The sequence below is a fragment of the Branchiostoma floridae genome, chromosome 13, assembly GCF_000003815.2.
Source record: "Branchiostoma floridae strain S238N-H82 chromosome 13, Bfl_VNyyK, whole genome shotgun sequence".
Taxonomy (NCBI): domain Eukaryota; kingdom Metazoa; phylum Chordata; class Leptocardii; order Amphioxiformes; family Branchiostomatidae; genus Branchiostoma; species Branchiostoma floridae.
In genome coordinates this window covers 13752166-13774763 of record NC_049991.1, presented here as the reverse complement: position 1 = coordinate 13774763, position 22598 = coordinate 13752166, and the positions used below count along the sequence as shown (strand labels likewise).

Below are 22598 nucleotides of genomic sequence, written 5' to 3'. Positions count from 1 at the left end.
AAACTACCAGCATCTTGCACACTGCAGTCATCCCTCAGTAAGACATCTGGAGCCACATAGTTCAAGTTTTAACTTTTAAGCCTGTCAGCCATCACTAGCCTTTGCTAAACTTGGATGTGCTGAAACACTTCAGCATGTTTTATATCATATTTGTCGATCTGCTATCATTTTTTCACTTCGTCTACTACAACTAATGTACGTAAATTTCAGATGCAGATGATGAAGCCCCAGCAACAGAGGTTAAAGGATCCAAGAAAAGGAAGCCCAATCAGCCCAGCAAGAAGACTCCTACCTCCACATCAGACACCCCACTGCCTAAGAAGCCCAAGAAGTCCAAGAACACCAGCGCCGAGGGAAAGGTTTCTCGGCCCAAGAAGAAGAAAGTCAAGGAGCCAGAGCCAGCGGAAGAAGAGGTCCCTCTACTTGATGACGATGCTTGGGCGCGGCGAAGAAGTGAGCGAATCTTTTTACACGAACCACCAACATCTAGTGGAGCAACCACATTGACAACCCCCACCTCACCCACCAAGGGTCCGTCTACAACAGTCACTCCTTTTAACAAAATAACCTCTGTTCCAGCAGCTAAGGCAGCCACCCCTTCCAGCAAGGCAAGCCCTGCTCCAAGTGGCAAAACAGCATCCACTCCTTCAGGCAAGGTGAAGAAAACCAAGACAGAGAAAAGTGAAGAAACATCCACGAAGGTAGGCAAACAAAATTCCTCAGTAGAAAGAAGAAATTTCTACAATTTGTTTTTATCTGTTATGTTTAGTAGTTGTGTCCTTGCATTCCCCCTGTACTAGTATGTAATCACACTTGACAATTTTACAATCATGAGCATTTGAATGTTGAGAAACCAGGAAATACATTAACCTTTTCTTTAATCATAGCCTTCCTCGAGTAAAAAGACGAAAGACAGTACCAAGGAAACCCCCACAGAGCCTCTTGTACACACTGGAGACACACCTGTCAGTAAACCCAAGAAGAAGACCAGCAAGGCAAGCAAAGCTGCCAAAGAAGATGCTTCTCAGACTAAGAAGACCAGCAAGCCAAAGGCACCAAAGAAGACACCCAGCACCTCAGTAAGCACCTCAGTAAACTGATTAATTACATATCATTTTTTCCTCTTTGATAACCGTGTGACTGTAGCTTCAATTATGTCAAGCCATTTTGATGTCAATCCAATGTTCATGACTGATAGATGATATTACTGACATTTTTATTGAAAGTGGTATTAAAGGAGACGATTATCATAACCAAAGTACGAATTCTTGTTCTTAAAACATGAAAAAAATGCATCATTCTCTTCTCTCCCTCCACAGACACCAGCAGAGGTACCCCCATCAACAGCGCCTCCCAAAGCACCCAAAGTCAAAGCCACCACCCCTGTCCCAACCCCACCGCCCCCGCCTGTAGCCCCACCCCCTGCTCTACCCACGCCAACACCCTTGGAGCAAGACTCTGTCTCAAACGAGTCCTACAGCGATGGGGAAAACGTACCTCTCAGTAGCTACGTGGACCAACAGAGACCATGCACACCAGGTACGGACTCAGAGTTGCACTACACTGTGTATACATTTTTTATTTTATATTTCACCTCCATCATAGTGAAGGGACCATTTTAGGTCTGTGTGTGTGTTTGTCTTGGTTAGTGTCCACTGTTACTGGAATATTGTAGAGCGACAGGATGTGAGGCAGAAGATGGTGTAACTGAAGGGTTGGCAAGATGGGAAAGTTGGCTTGACCCAGGTCCAAAGTCACATAGGCAGTAAAAGTATTGTCAGAATTAGCAAGAGATTGAATAATGAATAAGACAAAAAAAACACAAAACCCTCAATATTTCACACAGGCATGGCATCTTCTTGTGTCTTGTTTTCAAGGAGAAACTAAAGTTTATTAAGAATAAAACATTGTCACGTTTTTTTATCTTTTGCAGAGCCCCGACTAGTTAACATCCTGAAGGAGGAGCTGCGTGATGGCCTGCGGGTCATCATCCCCATTGACGGGCTGTTCCACACTGGTTATGTTGACGAGATACAACCTCCTGATGTGTAGGTGTCTTACTTCTGCTCCAACTTCATTGAAGTAGTATGAAGAAACTCTATTTTCACAACCCTTGCTTTACTTTTACAGACGTTTTGGTGAAGGACATATATAGTGTCTTGAGAAAGGTGGCAGACAGTCACAGAAATATCTGTGAAAATAAAGCAAGGGTTGTGGAAAAAGAGTTTCTATATTCAGATACATACAAACCTGACACTATCCACGGGTTTCATTGAAATAGTTTGGCAATACTAATGGTGTTTGGCAGAAATATTTTCCTTTCAAGAAAGGCCATTCCTATTACATGTACATTACCTTGCAGCATTGTATTTTACCTAAATATCTAATATCCTAATATGAAAAGATATTGATCATATTTAACTTATATGTATGGTGTCAGAAATGTGAAAGATATTGATCTACTGTGTGATGATTTCCTGCAGGTATGGTGTTGTGATCGATGGGCAGCGAGGTCATCGACCCCAGGTGTACTCCCAGGAGCAGATTCTGCAGGAGGCTGTAAGTGTCTGCAGAGTTTTCCCTACATTCGTGCATCTTAAAAGTATCTGTATGTAAATAGCCGGTGTAACCGCCCTTCGGTGTAACACAACAGCTTAGCAGGCAGGTGGCGTGGTAGCAGCTGGTTATATTACACTGAACGACCTGTCACACCAAGGAGGTTGAAAGAGGGAACCTCCTTGGTCACACCTAGCTTTTGCACATCTATCTGTGAATGCTCTTTAAGACTATCCAATGAAGATGCCCCTACTGTGCTTGGTGATGACAAATTCCACTCCATGATAGTTCTGGGAAATGTCATATGGCAACAAATTCAGGCATTGTTGTAAATTTCCTCCTTTTTTGTCTTTCATGTGCAAAATGATGTGCTAATGTTAGGTGTGACAGGCTGTTCACTGTAATATAACCAGCTGCTGCCAAACCGCGAGTGTGTTATGCAGAAGGGCGGTTATACCGGCTATATAGATACAGTTAGATACAGATACAGATTCATGTTCTCAATTAAAAAATAACAAACATTGAAGTAAGAATTATTGGCAAGACTTCCATGATCTTCTACAGTACCTTTTTTTTGTCTGTTGTACATGTGTAACTCATCCTGTCTTGCTTGTTTCCCAGCTCCACGATGTGAAGCCAGGCTCGGTGAGATTCCTGCCTGAGGGAACGCGTGTGTCTGCCTACTGGAGCCAACAGTACCGCTGCCTCTACCCCGGCACGGTCGCTAGGAGTAAGTCTGCTGCAGTCATGAAAAAAAGACTATAAAATGCATCTCAAAATCGATGTATTCAAATCTTTGTATGATACAGGTACATAAATTGTGTGCCCTTATTCTGATAAGCATAAATAAATGCAGAACTCTGTAAGCAATGTAAGAAAAATGCTTTTGGAAATCTTTGATTGAATTTGAAATGTGACTCAGACTGTTTGTCTGTGCAACAGATTTTCAAGTAGTTAACAATTATTCTAGGGAGACTCATTACTTTGTAATATCTACAGTTTTTTCTTCTCAAAATTAGGAGATTTTAAAAAAATGGATAAATCCAACATCCTCTCACTTTTTCTTTATATTTGAAATATGCCCTGCAAAGAAAACAGCTATTCTGTAAAATATCTGTGATTAATGCAGCAATGCAGTTTCTCAATCATGGCACCTAACCATATCCATCATCCCACAGTGAGCCCTTCGCCTGATGGCGGCGAGGACGACAAGACCTTCGTCAGTGTGGAGTTCGACGACGGAGACTCCGGGCGCATCCCGATGGACCACGTTCGGCTCCTTCCTCCTAACTACCCCGTTGTTGGTAAGGAGCGCGGTGGTAAGGCTCCCTGTGCAGTGTGCTGGCACAGTAACCTATACTCTTGCACTGGGCAAGCAGCATCCATCTTGCCTTATGTGTCTAGGTCCAGCATGCCCCCCTCCCCCTCTAGTAAACTGTCTGTCCTCCGGCCTGGAGAAAGAATGGTTTATCTCCCTCTGATCTGTGTGCAGTTTTGCATCTGAAATACTTGACTAGGAAGTGAGAAATTCATTCATAGGATTTTCTTTTAAAGTATTATTACTGGTACAACGGAGAAAAGACAAAAAAGTGATGAAGATTAGTTCATTGGTTTATATACATGTACAAAGTTGATGTACCCATATGGATGGAGAGAAATTCTTCTGAAAGTAGTCGACTTTCAGGCCAAACTAAAAAGGTAACATAGAAAAAAAGGGACTGCTTTGTAAGAGCATGGTCAGCACATGCCTAATGCCTGGCAAGAGATGACACCAGAGGCATGAAGAGGCATGCCACATACAGCCAGTTGGAGCTTGATGTGCTGATAAGTTCAAAGCATGAAAGCCTGCGAATTTTGAGCCACAGTTGCCGTGCTATCTAGCAAGTTAAAAAGTATGAGATAATGATTTTGATCTGTTTTCCAGACTTTAGCATGAACCCCATCATGCTCCACGGGAAGAGGCGGCGGAGGTCGGGAGACGTTTCTAAGGACGGCTTGTCGGACACGAAGGGAGACACGTCAGACACAGACTCCAGCACCGTGCTCATGGACCAGAAGGAGATGGACAACATCGTGTCTCTGCCCGAGAAACCGAAAACACCAGCCAAGAAATCCTCCACTGCGCAGTCTCGAGCCAAAAAAGGTGAATATATCAAACAACAAACACTCTTTTGAACACTCAGTCTGTCATTAAGATTTTAATGTGTTGATATAATAAGATGCTGTAAAATTGAGATTCACTATTATCCTTATTTTCACTTCAGGTAAAGTAAAGGCAGAACCTGTGCTGCCTCTTTTGCTGGATTATGACTCCTACACTGGTGACCTGGGGGTCATTTCTGAGGAGGAGGAAGACGATGGACGCTCTTCATCCAGAAAAAGCAGCCCAAAAAACAGCCCGAAGGCATCTCCTGCTCGAAGCAGCTCTGCCGGCAGCACCTCGAAGAAGAGCAAGAAGTCCAACTCAGGAGAAAAGACCAGCAAAGCCAAGTCCAAGGACAGCAAGAAGGAGCCAAAGGTGAAGCTGGACAGTGATGAAAAACCGTCTCCCATTCCTAAATCCAAGGCAAACTCAAAACCAAGCACTGCTTCAGAGGACCAGAAGCCAACCAAATCCAGTAAGAAGAAAAAGGAGGCTTCCAGCGATGCATCTGACGAGTCTGCCCCCACCAAGGCAGAAAAGAAAAAGGCTGCAGGAGACACCACCACTACGAAAAAGACAAAGAAGGCCAAGAAGGCAGAAGCCGAAGCAGCCACGTCTGACACTCTGCCAGCCAAGAAAACAACCAAGAAGGATGCAGCAAAACAAGCCAAGAAGGACACATCAGCTCAAGAAGCCCAGAAGTCCCAGAAAGGAAAAGCATCGGATGGCACAACAAAGGCGAAAGCCGCATCAGCCAAGGTTGCCCCTCCAGACTTTGAGGAAGAGTCCAATATGGATGATTCTGAGGCTCAGAGTTTTGCCGACTCCAACAGTATTGCTCCGAGCAACGTGACGTCAGATGTTGAGGATGATGACGACATCTCCGAGGACACCCGCAGTGAGAGGTCAGAGGACATCAAGAAGCCTACTAAGGTAGGGATGAGGATATTCCACATTTTATGAGTCATTTTTTGTGAGAATGAAAAAAACTATGTGTACCAGGACTGTCTCTCTGTCCTTCCAATCCTGGATGATAAATCCCTGGATGATAATTTGCTTGTTTGGATGGAAAAAAATTTCATGACATGATTCTGAAGAAAATGTACTTTTGTATGCTTAAAATGACAGATGTAATTACCAACATTAACAACATGAGCTCCCAAACAATGAGTGTGACAGAAAAAAGAATGAAAGCTGGAGACAGCCCTGATGTTCCCTATACTACTTATCATATACTGCAAAGTAAGAGGATTGTGTTGTTGTATGTAAAACTAAAATAACTTTTCTTGCTGTAACCTGGAGAGACTTCAATTTCATATGGCTGCATGATCCTGCATTATCCCAAACATTGAAAATGTTGCATGCATGTTAAAAGATGTGCACACCTTGTCCATACTCGGTTTGAGTTCATTGTAACCTCATGCATTGCCCTGCCATTGACCCAGAGAGCTTGTGTTGGTTATCTGGTGTGCATGGTCTTGCCTTTTCACCTACTATTGGTTGTTGGCATCCAGAAACCCCCAGCACGCGGTAGCAAGACTAGACGCCGCTCTGCTGACAAGACTCCTTCTGTTGAAAGCAGAAGCAAGATAGCACGTAAGCTGCCTTTCTTACCATCTGCATGTGTGGACGAATCCAGCGGAGAGAGTCAAAGTGATAATTGCTGCATGATTGCAATGGAGATGTCGCATGTTGGGTTGATTCTGTGCTTCCATTGCTATGGCATAACTTCTGAAGGCACAGTATTTTTGAAAGCTTTTTTGAAAACATTTTCTTAATCAGTTTATACTTAAGGAGGTTACCTACATTTTGATTGCACATATATCTCTATTGACAGTGTCATTGAGGAAAGAAAGAAATATCCTATAAGCTCAGAAGATGTCCTGTGTAAATGAGGGTAATCATATTTTTGTATTAGATTCTGCTGTGTTAAAAGCAAAAAAAATTGTACTGACCTCTGGAATCCTGCTAAAAACTTTGCAAAGCCTGAAAGCAGTTTATGCCGTACACTGTGGGCCAGCTATTGACCAAATAATGCCAAAATCATAATTGATGATAGTTTGGGTTTTCCAGTAAATAGTTTTCTATTGCTTGTTGAATTTTGAGTTTGTAATGTATGGTTGTGTCTGCATCCTGTTCACCATGCCTGCTGCCTTGCCTCCCCTCCCTGCATGTAGAGATGTAGTCAGTCCTGCCTGATTTTTTTTCTGAAATGATATTAGAGCCTCAGTAGGACTGTGAGGAATTTTCTGTTTTCTACAGGACAGTAGCATGCTGTCTTGCAAGTCTGACTTCAGTAAGGCTTATGTAATAATAATTGCAAAGGTATATAAATTACTGATCATGTACCTTTGCTAGAACAGTAAATTTTCCAAATTGCATATTTCAGTGTTCTAACAAAACAACAACTTCTCAGTTTCTTGTTAAAAAATATTTTTGATTCTAGATCCTTCATTAGAAATTGACCAAAATATAGACAACCATCACTTTGATATGCCAGAAATTATTACAAAAATGTCAACTGAAGTGAGGTTTGTACTTAGTGCATGATACATACCTGTTGGCTTTTGACAAGAAGTTCAGGTATTTAGTGCCTTTACTTTTTTATATTTCTTTTTATTAAAGAAAAGATGTTTGCATTACCATTTCTTGAAGTAAGATGTGTAACATTTGGAGAAAATCATCGAAGAAAATAACACAACAGCTGTGTTGAAATACTACATAGATATGGTGTATGTGAAGCCGTTTGGTACTGAAGGAATCAAGAAGTTATAAGAAATGCGAAATACGTAAGAATGATGTCCTGAATTTTCTATAGCCTGCTCATTTGCATTATAAGAGTTAAATTGTCATAAGGGAATTTCAGTTAGAATTTCAATCTGAACTGTTCAAGCTGTATGGGTCAAACAAATTCAACCAATTCGTCAATAGAAAGTAGCACTATTTTTGTAGAATATTTTAAGCAAGCTGAGAAACCTCATCAGTAGTTGACATGTCCCTGAAATTATGGCACCAATCTGTACTAGATCCTGTTCAGTCATGGTTCCTTTATTACATTATCTTTGTAGGCTGGTTATAGAACAAGGCGCACATTGCTATGGTGTATTATAGCAGAATTAACCCAGATTATGCACCTATATCAGCAGCCAGGTACTAACCATTAACACAAGGTGTTTGGTTCCAACTACATTTTCTCCAGAATGTTACACATGTTGCTTTAACCCAATGAGAAACAAAAGAAGAAGAAAAAAAAGATGTGTGAAACTTTGTGCTTGAGAATTCTTGATGACATTGAAGCCAACAGCGTTGCCTGTAGAATTGTTCTTTGCCTTATGTTTCCTGCTTCTGACCCACCGCTGCTTCCGCCATGCTGTTCACGGCTCCCTTCTGACCGCTCAGTCTGATTGTAGTGTACTGTTCGGCCTCGTCACGTGCAGCTTTCCTGCCAGCTCGCCAGCTCTGGCGCTGGTCTGGCAAGAGCACGCAACGCAGAGGAGTCAAGGGAAAGGGCAAGAAAGTCTTCTACAAGGCCATACAGCGGGGCCATGAAATCATAAGGGTATGTGCCACACCTATAGACATAATTGCACTGCCTCCTTCCATCAAAAGCTTTTAAATTAATTGAAAAGTTATAATTTGTGATATATACATATATACAAGGTTTTCTTTCAGAATACCCAAATAGCCTTAGATTAAACTCAGGAAGCAGATTTTGTCAAAAATGAAGAATTCTGATTGACCACTACTGACCACTATCACAATGGCCACAGTCCTCAACTTTAACTTTTCTGACCAGACTTTCTCCCTCAAGAAGCTTTGCAATGCCCCATTTTCACATCAAATTTTGTAAAACAATGCACTTTTTCCTTGCATTGCCCTCATACTCTATTTTTCTAGAAAACAATCCTAATTGCCTAAAATTGTCATCATGTAATGTTTACCTATGACATGTAATGTTAGTTCACCTTTATCCGTGGGGTAACATATATCCGTTGCTAAATCATAACTGCACAATTTTCAAAAATTGTGGTAACCTAAATAATCTGATCTTACATGTATACCACACACCAATACTTTGAAAATATTGTAGTTTGAAACCACCGTCTGTTGACTTGATACCCCTAAATACCCCGTTAAAAAAAAAAACGGATAAAAGCTACATCGCGAATAAGGGTGAACTAGCATCATCTAATAACAAATAGACAGGCTTTTGTATTGATCACTGAGTGGTGTTTGTGCTCCAGGTTGGTGACTCCGCTGTGTTCATGTCGACGGGGAGACCGAACCTTCCGTATGTGGGGCGGATCGAGAACTTGTGGGAGTCGTGGGGGGGCAACATGGTCGTCAAGGTCAAGTGGTTCTATCATCCGGAGGAGACCATCGTGGGCAGGAGGGCGGTTGATGGCAAGGTGGGGAGAGAGAGAGAGAAGACCTTTTAAATATGTCCTGCAAGAAAACATTAAAAAGCTTCAATTCTAATCATTGCTAGTTTTCTTAGTACAAAGTTAGAGTTCATGTGCTTCTGGGAAGCCTTGAGAAAAGGGAAAGAACTACTCGTACTGGTATTCGCTCTTAAGATCTGAAAAGTGTGCTCTAGTAGTACTGGTATTCACTTGTGTTATATCTGTATCTGTATCTATATAGCCGGTATAACCGCCCTTCGGCGTAACACACCAGCTTCGCAGGCACGCGGCGCGGCAGCAGCTGGTTATATTACACTGAACGACTCATCACACCTAACTTTTGCACATCTATATGCAAGTGTTGTCTGAAACTATCCAGAGAAGACGCCCCTACTGTGCTTGGTGATAACATATTCCACTCTACAATAGTTCTGGGGAAATAGGAATTTTTGAACACATCAATCCTAGGTTGGTAACTCTGGTACTTGAAAGCATGACTGTTTCTAGTTCGTTTTTGAGCTGGTGTTAGATACTTATCAGTCGGTACGTCCACCAGTTTATTGGTCATTTTGTACATCATACAAAGTCTGGACATTTTCCTCCTGTCTTCAAGTGATGTCCACTGCAGATCTGTTTTCATTTTGGTAACACTAGCATCTCTGCTGTAGTTGTTTGTACAGAATCTGGCAGCTTGGTTCTGTACCCTTTCCAGTTTATCTTTGTCTTTCTTTGTATACGGATCCCATACTGTTGCAGCATATTCAAGATTTGGTCTTACCAGTGACGTGTATGCAAGTGATTTTACCCTGGCTGGGCATGCCCACAAGTTGCGTTTGATTACTCCCAGTGTCTGTTTAGCCTTGGTTGTTATTTTGTTAACATGGACACCCCACTTCAGTCCAGTTGTTAATGTAACACCGAGGTATGGGTGGGTTTTTGTGGTTGCTAATGTCTGACCACAGAACTGGTAGGGGGATACATTTGGGGTTCGTTTGTTTGTTATGTGCATGATATAACATTTATCCGGATTGAACTGCATAAGCCATTTCCTTTGCCACTCTTCCAGGGTGTTCAGATCTTTCTGGAGAAGTAGTGAATCTTCCTTTGTAGAGAGCTCTACATATAACAGGCAGTCATCTGCGAACAACCTCACACTTGAATCGAGCTGGTCTGGCAAGTCGTTTATGTACAAGAGGAAGAGCAATGGTCCCAGGACAGTTCCTTGCGGAACTCCAGACGCTACTTTAACTGGAGCTGAGGCCTTCCCTTCTACCACTACAGTTTGCTCTCTGTTCGTTAGGAAAGCCTTTAACCAATTAAGTGTGGTACCTTGAATTCCATAATGCTCTAGTTTTGATATCAGTCTGCTATGTGGGACTTTGTCAAAGGCTTTAGTAAAATCAAGAATTGCTAGATCCACTTGTCTTTTGTTGTTCAGTGCCCCAGCTATGTCGTGTACTGTTAAAATAAGCTGTGTTTCTGTGGATCGCTTTGCTCTCTATATATTCCCCTTTGCTGAGTATTTATGGCACATACTTTATTTCATATAAAGGACAAGAGTGTATGTATGATGGTATCATTGGTGAATGATACATATAAAATATACCATTTTGCTAACCTTTTATTGTTGCTGCTGTTTAGTAACTCTGTCTAAGCATGCTGTTTGTGTTGATCTCCTAGATGGCGCTGTACCAGTCCTCACACGTAGACGAGAACGACGTGCAGACCATCAGCCATCGCTGCGAGGTCGTCTCCCCAGATGAGTACGAACGTAAGGCCAAGAGCAAACGCAACCAGGATGACCTAGATGACCTCTACTACTGCGCGGGAACGTACGATCCAACCAACGGGGCTTTGCAGAACGTGTCGGGGCCTCTTTGAGTGTCTGTTGCAGCTTAACTCAGTTGTTCTGTGTGCACTTTGTTAAGGAAAAATACAGGGCATAAAAGATGGTTTCAGAGCATTTTATCTGCCCTTTGCTGGTATATTGAAATGCATGAAATCTGGATATCACATACATGATCTGACTTGAATACTGGGGTAAGAATGTAGTTTGCACAAGCTGTGGGTCCAAGTATGTTTTGTTCAGTAGGCAAAACTGCATTATCGAACAACCACAATGTACTCACACCCATTGTGGTCTTTTTTTACACAACAATTGAGTTATCTAGTACAGTCTGTTATGTTGATAGGACTCCTTTCATTTTCTCACCAAAATTTGTGCATTTGTGTATTTTTTTCACCATCATGCCAGCTTGTTTTGTCTTGCTGACAATAACAATATCACCCTTATCCATAGTCTTGGGAGGGCACCTCTTTTATGGAGTCTTATATTTAGATAAGCATCACTTCAGAGAAAAATGTACATACAGAGATTTGTTGGTAGCTCTCTCCACAAGGTTGGTAGCTATCGATGCCCAGAAGTTGTAAATTTTCTATGATTTTGTTCACAAAGTTTGTAGATAACAGTGTATGATATGGCATTTAGTTTTGTGTACAGGAAGGCTAGAATGGTAGTGCACGATAAAATGTGTGCCTGTTTTCTCAAAGGTCATTTCAAAGGCATAGTTGACATGAATTCTACATTTGTTGCTCAAGATCTCTTAAAATTTGTTGAAGAGACATAAAGGACAATGATAATGCAATGTTAGTACATGTAGTTATGCTGACAAGAAATTTGCAATATTTTTAGACATTTGTGGCTGTTAAGAAGTCAGTACATAGCTATGACAGTAGTATTGTCTGTACAGTGGAATATAGCTATTTTGTACATGTTTGACAATGGTATGGTCATGACTGAAAAGGCAATTATTGTACAGCAGTGGGACATGCTGCAGTATCTACTAAAGGAGTGCCTGGAATGCCAGTTAGTGTACAGTTTTGTGACTGGCAGACAAGAATGTAGATTAGGGCAGCATATCCTGATGACAAGATTAATTGTGTATCACTTGTAGGAATAGATATGTCATCACTGTCTCGTTACCATGTTGGACAAGACTGTAAGATGTGATGATGTTTGTTTGATTATCTAGATATCTTATATTAAGCACACTTGCTGTTAGGTTCCAACATGTGAAGGGGTAGTCTCGTCTCATCTTTGCGTTGTAACGTTACACGTACAGTGACCATCTTGCTGCTGTGGGTTCATTCCTATCCCAATGTTTTGGTCAGAGTAGAAGGTAGCTACAGGGGGTTAAACAAAGCAAGTTTGTACTTTGCAGCTTTACTCATCCCATGTTGCAACCTATCCCTTGATGTTGCAAGGACTCGTCAGTTATGTACTTTAGGCCCCCATAATCTTAGATGGGTTATACCTACATAGTGTATGACTACTAGCATCTTGACCATTCTATTATTGATGATAGGGGTGTGTGGATTAGAATTAATGTTCTTCAGAGCACACTTAGCTTCTGATGGTTCACCAATGTTGATGAACACGTAAGGGATTCTAAAACGTAAAGAGCCATTTTGACTAATCAGATTCTTGGCTCATTAGTGCAATAGTCACTCATAGTTCACTTATCTAGGAAGGTAGAAGACTTGGAAGAAAGAACTCTATTTTTATTGTGCCACAAAGTCTCCTATATTTTTGTACCCAGAAGGACAGGAGACCCACTACAGTCGTTTTCACACGGAAGGAGCGTTTGATACATTTATGAAGAAAAAAAACTGTCCGCTTTCATAAAGAGATGTATTTCTGTGTAAATAGAGAGATGTCTTTAAAACAGGCTTGTTGTATGTGCAATATTACAGAACAGAAAAGCCTAGAAACTATCCTAGATTAATTGTTCATGTGCATTCACTTGAGTTAGGTAATAGTGAAGTAAAACTTGTTGAGCAAAGCTCGTTTTTTGTAAGTAGATTAAGTAGGGAAGATGCGTCGCTGTTCCCCAGTGCTGGCCAACTTGGGAACAGCAGTACTGTCACTGTCCCTACTTACGATTAGGGTTACGCTGTTCCAGTTGGGACATTTAGTTATTTGTAGATTCAGGTACCGTTCTGTTACATTCCTTGTTGATTGTCTTGTCAGACTAAATGTTGTGTTACCCGTTATGTTCTGATATTGTGGCATATAGTGCACTTTGTTATGTTTTGTACATAATATCGAGAACCTTGATTGAATAAAGATGCAAAGAAGATTCACCAAGCCTTGTCTGTTTTGTATTTCTTGAAATGCAACGCTATCAGATATTTGTACATCAGTCGAAGCGCCTAGCCTCTAAAATATATTTACATATAACGTCGTAATGGGTATAAAGGGTACAGATGGACGCAACATTCGCTTTGTCTTCAGAATCGTAAGCTTGCTTCTTTTCTTCAACCGTTTACATCTGCTAATATAATCTGGACACAAAATGATACAACAATGATTTGTCCGTTTATAAATGAGTTAATAATAACACCTAACGAGCCAACTCCGCTTTCCCGACAACTTCTATAAATTCGCACGGCACAATTAGATGTTCCTAGTATAGAAATAAACATTTCTGTAAATGTGCCGAAACCATGTACAAAATGGCATGAATGGTAGATCTGGGAAGACCGCGAAGTTCATCCGTCCGACATGGCACGTACCAAGCAGACCGCCCGTAAATCCACCGAAGGCAATGCCCCCAGGAAGCAGCTGGCCACCAAAGCTGCCCAAGTTTTGATTGTGGGTGTGAAGTATTTCATAATCATTCATTTTCGAGATCTTACGACTCGGAAAGGTGTGAGGGAAGCATACGATTTGTCTCAAAATCGTCTTTGTCATCAATGCCACCAATACACGTCTTGTCACTTTTTCTATATTTTAGATTATCTTTTCTTTCTTCTTCCTGTTCCTCCTCCCTCTTGTCTTCTTCTTCGGACACCGTGGGGCTACCCTTTCCGATAGCTACCCTAGGCAGGTTGCTGGAAGCCGGTAGTCTGGTACAGAGGAACACCATGAGGAGACACAAGACGGTCAGCAGATAGAAGGACAGATGGTGGTTCAGCGGCCAGGACATCCCTGTCGATATAGGATAGAGAAACAGGCACGAAACCAGCAACGGGTTACTAAACCCAGAATGTTATCGACCTTAGACTTGTTACGTGGTCAAAATGGTGAAAGGGAAAAAATAGTCCTTGGATTGAATTAATAAAAACCGATTCAGATGATACTGCACTAATTTTCAGACGTTGAACAGTTTTTGAAACAGAATTTCTGTTCTGTTTCTAATGTTGCAGAAAGCAGATTGTTGTGAGACAGGCGTGCTAGAAAACTGCTGCCCTACCGTTATCAGTGGTCCAAGCGAACAGGTTGGCGCTCACGGCCGGGCCCACTAGCATGGCCAGCGACGCCAGGGTCTGCGCGATGCCGTTGACTGTCCCCCGGGTGGTTTGCTTTAACGAGACCAAGGACATCTTTATAAACACCAATGTTTACCAATACAGCGGAAGCCGCTTAATTGCACACCGCATTTGCCAGTGTATTTCGTGCAATTATCCGAATGGTGCAATAAAGCGAAGTTATTAAGCTGGACCGCACCGCCGCGGGATTTGCGGATTTCGTGCAAATTAACAGAAGTGTGCGATTACCCGACGTGTAATTAACTGGCGTCTACTGAACTTACATTGTGTGCAGTAAAAATTCTCATTCATAGTGATGTGAGGATTATAACGTATTGCGTAAAACAAGAACTGCTTTTATGCCTTTTATTACTATTGCATAAGAAAACATATTTCGTGTGCAAAGCTATATCAATCTTAAGGTTAGTCTTAACGGAGGCGTGTTACTCACAACACCGGCGTTTCCCACCATCACGACACCGGCCAGGTACGCTTGATTGCTGAAAGTCGGATTGATTGCGAAAAGAATAATCGAGAAACTAGCCATACTTTGTTACCTTAGATAGTCTGCAAACTTCGTCTGCCGCTTTAGTTCTATTCTTGTAATACTTTATATACCCCCACAGTGTGACAGTATTGTTCATGGCATAAAGATGTTCATGACATGAAAGAAAACATATCATCAGATAGGACACATACATGTATTTACATACTTCCGACATCCCATGGCCCTTGCAAATGATCTGTACTGTTAACCACTAAGACACTGCAGATTCTACGCATACTTTGGCCTCTACCGGGGTCCACATGTAGCTGAAAATAGTACAAATTGGCCAAATAGACAGATAACACACCAGAGGAGTTGGCCGGCCCAAAACTACAGTTCGTGTCCCCATGTCGCAAACTGAAGTTTGCTCCACATGACATGTCGCTTGAAATTTATCGCAAACTGTAGTTTTGGGTCGGCCAACTCCTCTGGTGTGGTATCTGTCTAGCTATTTGGCCAATTTTTACTATTTCCAGCGACTTGTGGAGCCTGGTAGAGTCTACGTACATTGTATACTTCACAGAAGTAGCAATGATTAGTGGCGTATGTACCTTCCCTGTTCCATCAGCACCACGGTAAACAGCAGCAGGCCCCAGACCCTGGCGGGCACACCCGTGGCCGCTTGCTGGGACGTCTTCCTCCTGTCCCCGTCTAGTCGACACTGGCCAGTTGGCATTGAGACTGTCGCGTTCATTTCTGTCGTCGCTGTTAGGTACAGGGAAGAGGGTGAATTGTGCTCTAAAGCTGTTTGAATATCGCTTTCTGTTACTGGTAGTGAGGCCGAGAGATGCTCAGTGAATTCGCTAAAGTTCACTGTTTGGTTTGAGACTTTATGAAGTTGCTGACTCGCTATGGCCCCTGTGATGTCGACCATGGACGGAAGCAGGACGACCCCTACTGCGTACAGCGCCATTCCCGAAATGTACACCGTCTTGTAGGTGAACTTGGACGCCAGGAAAGGGACAAGTGTCGCCTAAAGGAGCGAGAAACGCAGAAGAAATCAAACATCTTGGTTGTATGGCATTTATTAAACATGTCATGGCTTAAGTCCCTCTGTCATGTCTTCGGAGAGCCTTTTTTTTAGAATGGATCGGAATAATATTAATGAAAGGGTCAAGTTTATAACAGTCCGTTTCTTGCCATTACTCTTCATAAACGTGTTTGATTTCCGATCTGTTTGTTCGTTGGTTTGTGTCTATGTTGTTCAACTTCATATCTAAAGGAAAGACGACGGATCTACCCGCGTGACGGCACTGTAAATGTTGATAGTAATCAGGACGATAGCAATCTCTGCAGCATCAAAGTTGTAACCACCATGCTGGGAGTCAGACACCAGGAGGAGGGGCAACATCTGCAGGTAAGATAAAAGGACTGCACCATCTAGTCTCCAAGCAGACCCATCGGTGCCTTAGAGATAATATATCAAAGCTGGCAAAGGATTATAGCCGGCCAAAGGGAGATACCCGGCTAAGGGAGTCAAACGGGCACTGGTGCCCCTGTACTAAGTCCCTGGCAAGCTTTGATACTATTTCTAAGGCACCGATGGGTCTGCTTGGAGACTATGCACCATCGTTCAACAGGTCAAAAACGGGTCTAGTGTGTATGTCCTGAAATTCCATTCCATTCAACATAGATAACAAATATAATCACAACAATATAGGGACGGGCAAAGATGAGAAAAGCCCTATTGTCTCACCACGCTCGATTGGTTGGTGGTCATACAAACGGCATCGTTCCAGTATGATGATGATGATGATGAAATGGTTTATTGGATTAAAACTGTTGCAGCCATACGGCTGAATTGCGATTCTGTACAATGTTCATTTCACATATACGTACACACATATATATATGTATATATATATATATATATATATATATATATATATATATATATATATATATGTATACAACATGTTAAATACGCTTTACTGACATGTCTGATTCCTTTAAAAATTTAAGACATTATTTCTTAAAGTTCTATTGTGGACATCCCCCGCCGCAGTGGGAGCCATGTACTGTATCTGCTAGAGTTTGAGATTGTGCATATCTAAGACATTATGCTGTATTTCATACAGTATGCTGTATTTCTTCGATGGTTTGCTTGAAGTGATCCGGTTGTTTCTAAGATATTGATGATGACTTAGTCACCGGGGACGAAGAAGTAGTAAGTACGTTAGTAAGTTGTCTTTATATGTATATGTATATACAACAAGGTACCTTACCTCGCCGCTGCAGATGTGCGCTAGCGCGAGGAGAGCGTACAGGGCACATGGCATCAGCACCAGTCTGTCGCGCAGCAGGCTGCAGGTGGACTCCGGTTGTCCTGTGGGGAGAAATTCAACAGTATCACACCCCTACAATTAGGCTAACGTCACATTTCCACAAAGGGGCCCGGTCGGGCAGTTGGGGGTGGGGGGTGGTGGGGTGTGTGCCAAAAGTACGATATGAAGTAAAGACAACAAAACACAAAACAGAACAAAAATAATTCAACGGCATGCCTTGTGGATATGTATTGGAATAATTTTTCGTTTCCACAAACAGCCCGGTTGTGGGAACATTTTAGTCAGCCAGAATCGACTCACGTGCATTATGAAATAAGTCTCCAGTTTTAGTGATGGACATTTGACGCAAAGTACAATATGTAGTTTCACAGTTACTCACCTTCTGGGTTTTCCTCGTCGTCTTCTGCAACATCAGGGGTGGATATTTTAGCTAGACTGATATACTCATATTTCGGCTTCTTGTCCAGAGATTCTCCCAGGAAAATGCAGCCACCTGTTATGAAAGGTAAATTTATACAAGTAAGAATCACGTACAGTTATCATAAATGTATTTATTAATAAACAGGACAATCGGGATCAGAATTGAACGTATTGTGACGTAATTAGGCATCAACAGAGCAACACTTGGCTATGATATCGCCGGATACAGCGGATACGGCCGAAACTAGACTAGAAAGTTAGAATATCTCTAGATTTGCCAGTCAAGTATAAACGAAGACGTGTCACCTATAAGAAGGAACAACTGCAGGCAGGCCACTACGACGCAGGGCAGCATGTACGGGAACTGCTTGAAGAGCGGTTTGTCAAACATCGGGAATCTTGTAGCTGGGCAGGCCAAAAATCCACCCAGTACCGGACCCTAGCCATGCGTAGCGACATTGGTTAGAAGGTTAAAACCAACAATTCTACTAGCTGGAAAGACAATATCATCAACTGAGACGTACCAAAAGGCACAACGGAAGTTTCCTCGCTACCGCTTCGTGCATAGTTCAATGATGAGGATGTATACTCACCACGAAGTGTGCCACAGAGCCGGGAATCCACAAGACAGAAAAGGCAAATGAATGGAACTTGGGAGGACAAATCTACAGGGATAAACGCATGGAGTTATTAGAGATGTGTTAATAGTTGTTAAAAATGATAGTCTATGTTGGCTGTATATATACACAATTGACACGAGCAAGGCCGAATGGTCACAGTAAACACTTAAAACGGCGGGAATCTAGCCTGGATGCCCTGACTCCAGGGTCAGATCGATTTTGTTTCCTTGGTCAAACCTAGCATCCATCCAAAGTAAGGATGTAAACTAAAATCACCTCGTACAGGTACGTCTTTGCCACGCCCAAGGTGCCGTTTAGGAGCCCCTCGAAGAACTGTACACCGACGGGCCATAAGAAGGAGAAGCTGGAGGAAACAATCGGATCGGTCATCAGGCTGTGTGAACAAACTCGAATGTGTTGCTATAATATTATTGAAACGCATTCGAATGGGCTTGATCCAAGACCCGAAGAAGTTGTGTGAGGAATGGTTTTCAATGCGACAATGTGTGGTTTGAATTTGATACTAGTTAAAAGAGCGCGCTCTACACATGATCATCACTGACCAAGATGATCATGTGTAGTATGATACCTATATGGCAATGATTTTTTTTCATACAATGTCATTCAAGTAGCTGATTATGGGTTCCTATATTGTTGGATTGCTGTGTGGGAGTGCGGAAAAGTACCACGTATTGTGATGACCTTACCTGAAGCCCACTAGCAGAGTGCCCAGCATCAGCACCGTGGCACTACTCAGCAGTATGGGTCTGGACAAGAAGAGGCATTCTCGTGCATTAGCAGTTCGATATTAATAAGTATTGCGGCAAAGTGTATCACATCATATCATATCATATCTGTATTTTCAACAGGTAAGCCATTTTAAAGCTACATAACTCTTGTAGACGGAATATCCAAAATTGTCCATAACACCTTTTTTCAATTTTAAATTCGTGTGTTTTGAGGTATAACACCCTGCTGGGACATTTTCGACGATTGCCTTATACAATGTATAATATGTCAGATCTCCCGTAGCTGTGATCTTCAAGGCATGACTCATGTAAACTGCTTCGTATATTTTGGTTAAGTCTGTTGAAGCACAAATGAATTGAGAATGTGGTGAGCTCATACTGTGTATACAAATTAAACGATATTGACCCTACCTTCTGCCCACAATGTCCGACAGTTTCCCCCACTGAAAGAGCAACGCACAACTTCTGTTATTACACTCTTGCTAGTATATGATTTGAAATGTAGAAACAATTGGCTAGGTAATGCAATGAGAAATGCCTACCATAAAACATCCGAAAAACTGGCCAGCCCAGGTCGCACTCGACAGAAATCCGGCATAATACCCTACCAGAAAGGGATACATGGAGGTTATAGTAGATGGATGATTGCCTTTATTGTACAATTAATCCCTATCGGGTTAGGTACAGGTATGCAAATATAAAAGTTGTAATAAAGTAAATTTGCATAATATATGAGAAAATGCTGCAATACCCTGCTTTCATGAGACATTTTTAAGACTTTGTACTTTTTGTGTTCTTTGGGTAGAGAAGATCATAAACTTATGTAATGCATGCAAATTAAGACCTCATTTGTAAAACCAACTGGTGAAGATATGAGATCGCGGAATTCTAGTTTTCTTTGTGTTGGATCATCCAAGAGCAAAGTTTAGAATTGATATGAAAACGATGGAACGAAAGACAATGTAGTTACCTATCTGATTACTCTTCAGGTAAGGAAAGAAGTCGTGTGTGAGGAACGGCAGAAACGGTTTTCTGGTGCTGCCAGCGATGGACCCGGAAGACAGGAGCACCGCCAAAACTGTAACCTGAAACCAATACAATACTGTAGATGCATTTAAGTTCGCGGGGATTTGATTTCGCATTAGCGGAAAAGTGGAGTGTTCGCGGTAGTGCCATACACTGTAGTCACATACTGTAATGGAAAAATGTTCGCGGTGGTTTTAAGTTCGCGATAAGACTGATAAAACCGCGAACATAAGACCAACCCGAACATTTCTGCATTTACAGTACTGTCGCCGTAACCATCACGAAAACAAATCTACAATGGATGCTACTCGAATACAGGAAAGTAATGTGCAGAAAATATACAAAATGACTAACCGAGAAACTGATGGACGTATCTAATACCAGCTTGCAAGAGAACAGAAAATAGTCATGCCTTCAGGTACCAGAGTTAACCCAAGATTATAAAGGTGTTCAAAATTCTTCTTCCTTATAGATTAGAACCATCGTAGAGTGGAACTTGCATTAGGGGCATCCTAATTAGAAAGCTTCAAACAAATAACTTGCAGATTTGTAAATGTTAGGTGCGAAGGTTACGTTTAGTGTAATATCAGAAGCCGCTGCCGCGTCACTTGCCTGCGAAGCAAGTGTGTTACGCCGGCGGGTGCAGGTAAAGGTAAAGAATTGATTATGACACAACATTCACTATCAAGCATCGACTTAAAGAGTAATTCCACATCGAGCCTCTAGTACTGAACCATGGTGATCTGAGGAAGTCGTTGCACCAGTTAGTGTATATGTTGTTGTTGTTGTTGTTGTTGTTGTTGTTGTTGTCCTCGTTTAACGTCTATTATTTCGCTAGACGTGGTCTCTTGGTGCTGAGTAACATAAGCCACTGTTATGACCTTGACGCGTAAAGGTCACCACCAACGTAAACACAGGGTTTGAAAACGAAAAATGAGGTCAAACTGATTATCGACGAGCTCATCTAAACGTCATGAGTTGTTTTGTGTTAACCTGGCGATGACTATGTGCATGAGGGGTGGTTTCATACCAAACTAGCTTGCGTCCGGGTTTCTTCATTGTTTGTAAACATAAACATAAACAGTGACATGAGCCCAAATAACGTTACATTCACGTGTAGACTCGTTCTGTACGCGCTGCAATTTGCATGTCAAAAGATGAGTGCATTATCCCTTTTTTTAACCTGTACAGTTGTAGTCGTTGTCCCCATGCTACCACTTGTTAGCATGGCATGGATATCACAGACATGTGTTGACGTGAATCTAAGTACAGCAGTAACGTTATAGTATTGTGACAAAAAAGGGAAGCCCGGTCTTGCAGGCATGCCATATTATTCCAACTGAAGTCGGATATCCATTGGCTCTACATGCCCAAACTGTGTAAAACCAAGTCTAATATCCACACGAAGAAGGGTCACATAGTCATAGACCACCCCCCTCCCCGCTGCCGCATGTACGTACTAGTATTGTTACAGTACCAGAGGTTACATACCTGTTTTACCGGAAACTCTCGCCACAACACTCTGATGTTAACCATAGTCACAAACCGGACAGGTAACACGTAAACAAACACGAACGTCCTGCAGAGATCAGTTCAACAGGGCCGTCTTCTTGGACTTTCAGTTGTTTATCTAATATGATCTGTAACGTTTATCTAATATGATCTGTAACGTTAATGCTTCATGCTAACTGGTGCTTCTAATTCCATGACAATCGTTGTGCAATAAACTTTGACCTGACTTGACTTTGACGAGGTCATGACGTAGGCAGTCTCGTCCAACACAATGAACGTAGTTAACCGTGTGTGTGATTGGATGGCATTGGATGCTGTTGCCGTGTTGGTTGGCAAGACTGTGCGTAACGTTAACGTTACACTAAAATTAAATAATACAAGTGACAGACATCCAGTTAACGTTAGATTTTGAAAGCGGTCAGACGGATCAAATAGCATTAACGTTTCTATCTCTCGTGATAGAAACCTTAAAATCCATAGTCCAACGGGGATTAGAAGACACATTTCGGTGTGTTGTTGAAAGCTTCTTTGATATCATAAAAGCGGGGGTGATCCCACGAACCCCCCCACCATCCAAAATTTATGCCTATGGACACGAATTACCCACATTTGTGGTAATCTACAGAGTTGAGATATACCCCATGGGGTACTCGTGCCGTCGACGGGTACAATGTCTGACATTTCTTGTCAGCACACCATGTATGTCACGTTGTATTTGTGGCTATTGTCATCGTGTCTTACGACTGTTAGTGTGTGTAAAGCTAGTTTTCTCAAATATGGAAAAGCATGATTACAATGATAAGGAACCGGTTTGATAGATGTATTAGGGGTGTTTGTTAATTAAAAAATGGACTATTATGGTGTTTAATACTTGCTTCGCCAATAAAGTTTGTGTCATGATTCTTATTAACATAATCTAGTGGCACACCTGGGCATCTGATGAACAGGTCTATCACAGTGCAGTTCTACAGTAGTCCGCTACGTGGCGCTTCTGTCACATTTTTCAGTCTTAGTACATATATCTATG

The 22598-nt window shown here is 41.9% G+C and overlaps 2 protein-coding genes across 4 annotated transcripts in view; one reads left to right on the top strand and one right to left on the bottom strand.

The window, feature by feature from the left end:
* The window catches only part of LOC118428527 (trinucleotide repeat-containing gene 18 protein-like), a 55075-nt gene extending 41830 nt beyond the window's left edge, over positions 1 to 13245 (top strand). The window contains exons 19-32 of the mRNA XM_035838617.1: positions 211 to 453; positions 580 to 701; positions 888 to 1079; positions 1320 to 1539; positions 1934 to 2048; positions 2484 to 2559; positions 3178 to 3286; positions 3735 to 3875; positions 4481 to 4699; positions 4821 to 5632; positions 6214 to 6295; positions 8137 to 8258; positions 8944 to 9108; positions 10783 to 13245. Of these exons, the coding sequence (XP_035694510.1) occupies positions 211 to 453; positions 580 to 701; positions 888 to 1079; positions 1320 to 1539; positions 1934 to 2048; positions 2484 to 2559; positions 3178 to 3286; positions 3735 to 3875; positions 4481 to 4699; positions 4821 to 5632; positions 6214 to 6295; positions 8137 to 8258; positions 8944 to 9108; positions 10783 to 10983 (2819 nt within the window). The 3' untranslated portion in view covers positions 10984 to 13245. The remainder of the gene's footprint in view (positions 1 to 210; positions 454 to 579; positions 702 to 887; positions 1080 to 1319; positions 1540 to 1933; positions 2049 to 2483; positions 2560 to 3177; positions 3287 to 3734; positions 3876 to 4480; positions 4700 to 4820; positions 5633 to 6213; positions 6296 to 8136; positions 8259 to 8943; positions 9109 to 10782) is intronic.
* LOC118429545 (probable peptide/nitrate transporter At3g43790) lies at positions 11344 to 21786 on the bottom strand. 3 transcript variants are annotated; one of them, XM_035840063.1, is made up of 15 exons: positions 21551 to 21783; positions 20004 to 20118; positions 19576 to 19637; positions 19445 to 19476; positions 18992 to 19051; positions 18561 to 18648; positions 18258 to 18329; positions 17971 to 18103; positions 17624 to 17737; positions 17185 to 17285; positions 16200 to 16310; positions 15511 to 15932; positions 14864 to 14912; positions 14358 to 14466; positions 11344 to 14092 (listed from the first exon to the last, which is right to left on the bottom strand). In XM_035840063.1, exons 1-15 carry the CDS (start codon positions 21593 to 21595, stop codon positions 13797 to 13799), a joined length of 1809 nt encoding a protein of 602 aa, XP_035695956.1. In that variant the 5' UTR covers positions 21596 to 21783; the 3' UTR covers positions 11344 to 13796. The 3 variants fall into 3 exon arrangements, with proteins under 3 accessions (XP_035695956.1, XP_035695957.1, XP_035695958.1); XM_035840064.1 differs by lacking the exon at positions 16200 to 16310 and having other exon boundaries at positions 21551 to 21786; XM_035840065.1 differs by lacking the exons at positions 19576 to 19637; positions 21551 to 21783.
* Between the last annotated feature and the right edge of the window lie 812 nt (positions 21787 to 22598).

Bases quoted from the DNA above. Each gene is read 5' to 3' on its own strand.
- LOC118429545 (XM_035840063.1), bottom strand. From the start codon at position 21,595: ATGGTTAACATCAGAGTGTTGTGGCGAGAGTTTCCGGTAAAACAG. The intron at 17,286-17,623 runs GTGAGTAACTGT...TTCTCCCCACAG, and splicing joins CGACGAGGAAAACCCAGAAG to GACAACCGGAGTCCACCTGC. The intron at 14,467-14,863 runs GTGAGTAACACG...GTCTCGTTAAAG, and splicing joins TGGTGGGAAACGCCGGTGTT to CAAACCACCCGGGGGACAGT.